Below are 9,051 nucleotides of genomic sequence, written 5' to 3'. Positions count from 1 at the left end.
GGATTTAGTTAACACATGTAAATGGTGTAAAGAGTGTCTGGTGCCTGGTAAAACACTCTGGAAGTGCTCAGTGCATAGTCTTGCCTCTCCATGCCTTCACGATCTAAAGCTGACAAGAAGTTCTACATCGCAGATTCACTGGGTGACCCAGAAAACCAAATTCTTCTCTGGGTCTTATTTTATGCACATGTAAAGGACGAAAGTTGTACCAAAATTGATTTCCAAAATCCCAAAAAGTCCTTGTGCAGGGACAAGTAGCCTGAGTTTCAAACTGTCAGCTTGGGCAAGTCACTTAGCCTCTCTGGGCATGTTTCCTCATCTGTAAAATGGTGGTGACATTACTAGCCATCTCCTGGGTATTCAATAAGATAAGCCGCGCTTCACAAGGTACCCGGCACACGAGAAGCGCTCAGGGAACGCCAGCCTTTACTACGCACCGCAGAATTCCCACCCACCTCCCTTCGTGGTCCCTGCCGTACTGCGCACGCGCGCTGACCGCCGGGATCGCGCTCGCCCGGCGTCCGCTTCCGGGTTTCCCGATCCACCCAGGCCCAGAGGCGGGGCCGAGGCTAATGGCGGCGCCCACGAAACAGGCCACCGGGGGCGTTGAGGAGGCCGCGGCAAGGGAGGAACGGCGAGTTCTGGAACCCGGGGCCGCCCCGTTTGGAAATTTCCCTCATTACTCCCGCTTCCACCCTCCAGAGCTGAGGCTCCGCCTCCTGCCCCCGGAGCTACTTCGTCGGCTTTTCCCTTCCGAGAGCCCAGACACTAGGCCGATCCTGGGGCTCGACGTGGGGTGTAACTCCGGGGTGAGTGCCCGGGGAGGGATCGGAGTTCAAGGAGCAGAGCGGTTGGCTGTCTTAACCTTCACTGGGGTTCTGGCCTGGGCGTGACATCACACCCAAGACTTTCCCAAAATGAGCTTAAAGGCGTAGCGATGATCGGCTCGGTGCTGCTGCCACCTGCGCGCCAGCTCCCCACCATCATCTCTCTAGAAATCTTGCGGAGAAATAATTCTCAACTACGTTCCAAATTCCGGTGTCTCCATCCCCGCGTTCGCTGCCCTCACGGCCCAACCCCGGTGGGGAGGGGCAGCCCGTCTAGACTTCCCGCGCCAGCCTCTAGTCTACTGTAGCTGGCGACCTGACTGGGGAGAAAGAGACTTCCGGAGACCCACGTTTGGGAGCGTGGGGTTGACCCGAGTTTACTGAGAGAAATGAGGCAGGGATGTCAGAGTCGTGCACTGTGTGCCGTAATGGAGTCAGGTTGTTAGTTGTTTTTAAAGTAAGGAGTTGACGGAGTATAATGGAGTGAGTGGAGAAGGAAATTACAGCGTCTCGCCGGAGGAGAAGGAGAGAGGCATTGCCTGGTCTTCTTACAGCAAAGTGTTCCTTTAGGCGTATAATGATTATGGTTAAACCACCTGCAAAATAACGAGATTCGCTCTGATACCTATTTGTATCCACTGGATGTTTAGAAAGTTAGTACCCTCATTCCATTCCCTCCATCACCACCGATCAGGGCCGGAGAGGGTGGAGAGAGTTGGACTTACAGTGTTGATGGCCTTCCGCGGAAGAGACTGGTGGAGGGTTGGAGGCCATTAGGCACGCAGCTGGTAAGGGGTGGGGGCGGATTTGAATATAGACTTAAAGGCTGAAATGAACACATGGCTGTGTGTCCTGGTGTTCCTTGAAAACATTTCTCCACTGTGATATCGGAAGTCAAAAGGGGAAATCAATGGAAGAGACAGAGCTTAAGGTTTGGGATTTCGTACAAGGCACTAGGAAACCACTGCAGACTTTAAAAGTTGAGAGGGTGTTGTTTACACACGTTGGAGGCAAGGACATAGTTGCTGGCAACTAAGGCAGTGGTTCCCAAACCTGGCTGTATATTTAGGGACCTTTTTTTTTGCATGGGCAGGCACCGGGAATTGAACCCGGGTCTCTGGCATGGCAGGCACGAACTGCCTGCTGAGCCACTGTGGCCCACCCTATTTAGGGAACTTTTTATTTCACACTTAAAAATATATATAATTTTTGCACTTGATCAAACAGAAAGTTCAAAACCTAAAAGGGTATATAGTGAGAAGCAAGTCTTTATACTCCCAACGTTTAGTCCTCCTTTTCCCTTCCACAAGGGCAACCAATGTTTATAATTTCTTGGGTATCCATCCAGTGTGTATTCAAACATCTGTGTATATATAAATTTGCCCCCTGTTTCACAAATAGTAGGACACCATTCTACACCTTTTTTTTTTCATTTAATAATCTGGAGATACTCATAGCTCTACATTTTTGTAACAGCCTCATAATAATTCCATTATATACATGTACCTTAGTTTAAGGAGGTTGTTCTTTTTTTAAACTCTAGACAGATGTGGTAGAGGGAATGACGTGAAGGAAGTGATCAAATGTGGGGCCACATTCAAGATCAGAGAGGGGTTGATTGGGCTGATCTGGCTGACAAGTCGGGTGTTCCTTTCCTCCCTCACTGCTCTGTGTGTATCCCTTCCTAAGCTGCATGCTGGGTCGAAGAGGATGACCTTCCCCACCAGAGGAGGATCATTCTTGGGTCAAGGGTATATGAGTAGCTGCGCTTCCCTGCTAGAACCTCCAAACATGATCAGCTGGGAAGAGGGAGACTGAAGAAGTAAGGAAAGAAATGGAGAGAAAATCAAGCAGGCTGGTACAGAGCCTTGCTGTTTAAAGTACGGGCCTTGGACTAGTAGCATGGGCATAACTTGGAAGGTAATGCTAGAAGTACAGGATCTCAGCCCCCATCCCAGATCTACTAAATAGGAATCTTTAGTTTAATAATTTCCCCCATGTGATTGTATGCCTATAAAAGGTTGCAGAACCCAGCATAGAGGAAAGAATCTAATGTAGCCTTATCTTGCCATGTACTCACCATGTGACATTGGACAGGTAAGTCAGTAGTCTCTGAATCATAATTTAAAAAAAAATTTTATACTGGTAATATCTATACAACATAACATTTCCCATTTTAACCATTGAACCAAAAGTTTTTAGATATGGTTTTTGTTGTGAACCATGCCATGTATACAGAAAAGTTCGTAAAACATAAATCTGAAGTTTACAAATATTTATAAAGCAAACACCTTATGACCACTGTCCAGGTGAAGCATAAAACATTGTCAGCATCCCCTAAATTCCCTTTGTGCCTCTTCCTGATCATAAACCTGCTCTCTACCTAGAGTAACTACTAGCCTGACTTTTAGTATTGTTTCCTTGCTTTTCTTTATAGTTTACTATTGTATCCCTAAACAATGGCGCTTAATTTCTATCTATTGAACTTCATGTAAATGAATGCTTACCATATATTTTCCTTTGTCTTACTTTTTCCACTCAGCATTCATGTATTCGTTAAGTCGACCATGTTGTACTGAGCTGAGTTCCTTCATTTTTAATTGCTATGTAGTATTGCCTCTTAATATATCCATGCTACTATTATTGGACATCTGGTATGTTTCCAGCCACATTTTATTCACCTGCAGAAAGAATAGAAATATTTTCCTTACAGGATTACTGCACAGAACAAATGAGGTAGGGAATAGAAAAATACCTTGAAAAAACTGTATTGAACAACATAAATTTAAGTTAGTTATAATGGTTATAGAAGTCACAGTTAGAGAAAGGAGATGATAACTTGTTCAAAAGTCAAAGTGATACTAAGATGGTCAAAATCACAGATCATTGGATTTGGCTAGAAGGAAGTCAGCAGTAAATGTGGGGAGTGATGGATACAGAAGCAGAATGTCTCAGCAGGGGATGTTGAAAACAGGTAGTAACTGAAGCTGTGGAGTGAATTTTGGATGAGGACCTTTTGGAATCCAGACTTTCCCAACCACAGGTCTGAGAAGCAACTTTTTTATGAGATGGTGTTCCTTACCTTCCTGATAAGGAATACTGTTTATGTCTCTGGGCCCCTCTCCTCCTTCTATCATTCCTGGGGTCTGAAGTACCCGAAAAATGAGTAGAGGAAAAGATAGAAAGTTTACCAACATAATATTTAGGCTAGAAAACACTGCTGTAGGTTCCTTTGCCCCATCCATTGGTCTTTTTAGGATCCTGTCTCTCCTTAGTGTCAGGAAACTATATAAATGATGCATTACAGCTTGTGACCCCTGGAGGGCGCTGAGAGTCTGATCTGTGGAAAACTCCGTTCAACCTTCTTACCTTACAGTTTAGGAGTCCCACATCCTAGGATGCCAGGGACAAATGGCAGACTCAGTGGGAGAATGAGAACTATGGGTTTCTCTTTCCATTCACTGGTTGAGAGTTGCAATGACAAAGCTCTTTTGGGTTCCTCTAGGAGCTGAGCGTGGCTCTGTACAAACACTTCCTTTCCCTACATGATGGGGAGACCTGTTCAGATGCTGCAAGAGAACTTCGCCTCCTCTGCTGTGACATAGATCCAGTTCTGGTGGAGCGAGCTGAAAAAGAATCCCCTTTTCCTGGCACCTTGACCTTTGTCACCCTGGACTTTATGAATCGAAGGACCCGGAAGATTCTCTTGAACTCTTTCTTAAGCCAGTTTGGACGTTCAGTTTTTGACATTGGCTTCTGCATGTCAATAACCATGTGGATTCATCTGAACCATGGGGACCAGGGCCTGTGGGAGTTCCTGGCCCACCTTTCCTCCCTCTGCCACTACCTGCTTGTGGAGCCACAACCCTGGAAGTGTTACCGGGCAGCTGCAAGACGTCTCCGAAAGCTGGGCCACCATGATTTCGACCACTTCCACTCCCTTACCATCCGAGGTGATATGGCCAAACAGATTGTACAGATCTTGACCCAGGACCATGGCATGGAGTTAGTGTGCTGCTTTGGTAACACCAAATGGGACAGAAGCCTTCTGCTCTTTAAGGCAAAACAGACCATAGAGACTCATCTGATTGCTGAATCACTGAAAGAAGAGGAAAATTAAGATTAAGATTCTGGAGGCAGTGAAATGGGAATAGAAGACAACCAAGAGAAGAAATACTGAAAGGGTTTTACACTGAGAATTAAGATTCCTGGGTTCACTCTCCTTAACAGTTGGGCAGCCTCAAAACCCAGCAAAAATGTTTGGCAAAACGTCCAAGGCATGCCTTGTCCTTTTGTACCTCTAGGACTAAGCACAAGCTGTCCCTCTACTCCTTCTCTCTCCCCTAACTCTTCCAACATTGCAATCTGGGTGAACTGTTTGTCCTAAAAGACAGCTTATGTTACATTTTCTTAGAAACCTTCCCTGAGTCCTATAGCACTTTGCATTTGTTCACAGCATTCTAGTGGGGACTTTGAATAGAAACCTCTATTATACTATTTACCAATCATATCAAAATTGTTTACATGCATCTTTACCACCACCACAAGATCAATCTCCTGAAGCCCAACTTATCTTGGTACACCTAGTCCTAGCACAATGCCTAAACACGTGGCAAGAAGCAGAGAATTATTTGTTGAATGACTATATAAATGAAGAAAAGAGAAATCCACCTGAATCCAATTATTGAGAAGAAAAGGGAAATCTATGATTGGGCAAAGACTGCCCAGGAAACCATGAAAATAAAGAGAAATTAGGGATTTGAGAGGAAGGTAAGCTTGGCCTTTGTTTCTTGAAGGTTTTTTTTAACAATTTTTATTGTGAAATATGTAACATATATACAAAAAAAGTGATACATTTCAAAGCACATTTTAACAAGTAGATATAGAACAATTTTTGAGGTACAGTATGGAATATAGTTCTACAATTTCAGATATTTCCTTTTAGCTGCTCTAAGACCTTGGAGACTAAAAGAAGTATCAATATAATGATTCAGTAGTCATACTCGTTTGTCAAATCCTATCTTCTTTGTTACAACTCCTCCTTTGATCCTTACCTTTAAAAGGGTATTTGGGCAATGACCATTCTAACTTCATGATGAAAAGGGGTGTCAACATTATGGGGTAGGGGGATACAACTGGTTGATCCTTTTGAAGAGACTAGTAACTCTGGGTTTCAGGGCTTATCTGGCCAAGGAATCACCTGGAGGTTTTAGGTTTCTGAAAATAAACTTAGGGAGTGAAATTTTTATAGAGTCTCATAGAACCCTGGGTATTCTTAAGAGTTTACAGGAATACTGTTGGTTGGGGCTTGGTATACCATAGCAATTAGCATTGTCTAGCTGAAGCTTGCATAAGAGTAACCTCCAGAACAGCCTCTCGATGCAATTTGAAATCTCTTGGCCACTGATACCTTATTTTGTTAAATTTATTTTCCCCCTTTTGGTAAGGAAGGCATTGTTGATCCCACAGTGCCAGGGCAGGCTCATCCCTGGGAGTCATGTCCCATGTTGCCAGGGAGACGTAGGTGTCATAGAAATTTGAGGTATGTTTTCTCAAACATGTCATTAATACAAAATGTCCATATCAAATCCTTGCTTATTGGTGATTTGAAAGAGGACAACAGACAACAGAGCAAGACTGGATATAAAAATGTGGAAGTCATTCACATAGGATGAGTGAGATTTAATGAGCAGTAAATTCCAAAAACAAATAAATGCATATTGTAGGAGAGGGCTAGGTTCTAGGTCTGAAGGAAAGAAGCAACTAAAAAAGTCTGGTTAGAAACAGGAAAAAAGAAAACAAAAAAATAATAATATAGAACGTGTGCCAATGTAACTTCATTAATCCTTTAAACAACCCTCTGAGGTAGGTTTTTTTTTATTACCCCCATTTTGCACATGTGGACACCAAAGCATAGGGAAGTTAAGGGACTTGCCCAAGGTCATACATGTAGTGAATGGCAGAGCTGGGCTTTGAACCCAGGCAGTATGGTTTCAGAGTCTGGGCCTGAGTTGCATGAGATGTCTCAGAAATTGAGGTCAGGAAGAGACTCCAGAAACCCAGTGAAGTGAAGGTGATAAGAGCATAAACTTTGGAGTTACTGCACTTCCTCACTGTAGGTGTACAGACCTGACAAGAGGCTGACGCAGTTTACCCTTAGCTATGCCTGATAGCATAGAAATCCCTTACAGGAGTCAGATCTAAACCTAGGTTGAATCCTGAGTAGTGTTCCTACTGCTGCGTATAGGCTTGGCCCTCCTGCTGCTGTAGAAAATTAGGAGTTGGCAGCCACATGGAGCAGACATAGACATTCCTAAATCTTCTTCTGTCCCAGCTACCTTCTCACTGTACCCTTGACTTGCCAGCAACTCTAATCTCCTGGATTCCTTAAATTTCCAATCTGCCCTTAGCTTTAACCCCTGGGTAGGACCTTCTGAAAGTGGAGGTCAGTCTGTTCTATGTTGAGGACACAAGGATTCCAAGGCCAGCTCAGGGGTGGACCAAGATCCTGGGATCAATTCAGTTGGATCCTTCTCAACCCCCTGGGATTGAGTTTGGCCTGGGGTCGGTACAGTGCTAGTAACTCCTTGTGTGGCCACCTTGTTCAAGTCTTTAACCCCTCTGAGCCCCAATATACTAATCTGTACAACTGGAATCACAAGATCTTCCATTTCCTATGCTAAATGGCCTAAGGAATGTGAAGGTATTTTGTAGAATTTATTGCTCAGGCTGCCCCAGACGGCCGCTATGCTTGGTAGACCAAAATGGCTTCAGAGAAAAATATCTCATTTCTGTAAAGCACATGCATTTTACTATCTGTAATAGTTTGTTTTTTAGGATGGGGAAGCCATAAGGAATTCGGCTTCAGTTCTACAAAGCATTTTAAAGGAAGCAGTGTTGGGAGGGAGCAATTGTTGCTAATGGAGATGAAGCCAGTTTATGATGGGTCTCAGAGTGAGCATAGTAGTTACAGAGATGAATTTACCCATTTTGCTGCAGATTTTAATTTAGGAACACTCAACCCCACTGTGGGCTCTCTCCCACCATCTTTCAACAAGACAGTGCGAAGGAGTGTTTATGGAGCCCTAGTGCGCTGAATAATGGCTTACCAAATGTCCATGCCCCCATTTCCAGAATCTGTGAGTATTACATTAGAAGGCAAAGGAACTTTGCAGATGTGATTGAATTAAAAATCTTGAGATCAGGAGATTAACCTGGATTACCCAAATGGGCCCTAAATGTAATGGCAAGTGTCTTTATAAGTGGTGGGAGGCAGAGAGGGTGATTTGACCTCAGTAGATGTAACAACAGAAGTAAGAGGTTGAAGTGATGGGAGGAAAGACCATGAGCCAAGAAATGTAGGCAGCTTCTAGAAGTTGGAAAATGGATTCTCTCCTGAAGCCTGAGCTCTGCCAACACCTTGATTGCACATTTTTGATCTCTAGAACTGTAAAAGAATAAATTTGCATTGTTTTAAGCTACTAAGTTTGTGGTGATTTGTTACAGTGGTAACAGGAAACAAATACAGGAGCTGTGACTACAAAGAGACATGGGTACAAGAACCAGGTGGCACCTCTCCCAAACAATTCTTTAATGGCATAAAATGGCTCCAGAGACCAAAGAGGGCAGGCAGGGGCTTCGTCTACATGGTTAACCAAAGAATCTTCAACCACTTAAAAGCTTGGCGGGATGCTTCAGCATCTGAACCTGACCTTTTGGGAAGAACCACTGTATTTCAAGTCTGTGGCAGATAGTTCCAAAGAAAGCATGTAGTTAGTGCCTGTAGCCATGGAGCCCTGGTACACCAAAAAGATTCATAATGGCCTATAAGAGCCATTGGAGACGGTGAGAATATCTTTGGCTCCAAGAAAAGATCTTATTTATCCTTAAACCAGCCTAATTTAGTATCCAGTACCATGCGTGGTGCGACTTCTTAAGGGACAAGAAATAGTATGGTCCTGAGTATACTTAAAATTTTTTGTTAAATGTATTTTTGTAATATACCAAAAATATTTTCATTTCAACATATAGTCAATGTTAAAAATTATTATGAGTTGTTACACAATTTTTTTATAATTGAAAATCAGGCTTGTTTTACACCATCTCAATTCAGACCAGCCAGCCACATTCCAGATACTCCTTAGCCATACATTTTTATGGCAAATCCTAACATATCAAATTCCTTCCATTTACCCAGCATGATTTTAGCAGCTATGGGGACTAG

The 9,051-nt window shown here is 43.6% G+C and overlaps 1 protein-coding gene across 1 annotated transcript; it reads left to right on the top strand.

Moving 5' to 3' along the window:
* The first annotated feature begins 504 nt into the window (after positions 1-504).
* Positions 505-8,308, top strand: BCDIN3D (BCDIN3 domain containing RNA methyltransferase). Its single transcript, XM_077170838.1, has 2 exons — positions 505-809; positions 4,333-8,308. The coding sequence occupies exons 1-2, from the start codon at positions 573-575 to the stop codon at positions 4,945-4,947; spliced, it is 852 nt and encodes a 283-aa protein (XP_077026953.1). The 5' UTR covers positions 505-572; the 3' UTR covers positions 4,948-8,308.
* The last annotated feature ends 743 nt before the right edge of the window (positions 8,309-9,051 follow it).

This window comes from Tamandua tetradactyla, chromosome 7 (genome assembly GCF_023851605.1).
Source record: "Tamandua tetradactyla isolate mTamTet1 chromosome 7, mTamTet1.pri, whole genome shotgun sequence".
Lineage (NCBI taxonomy): Eukaryota > Metazoa > Chordata > Mammalia > Pilosa > Myrmecophagidae > Tamandua > Tamandua tetradactyla.
This window is presented reverse-complemented; position numbering and strand designations above follow the sequence as displayed.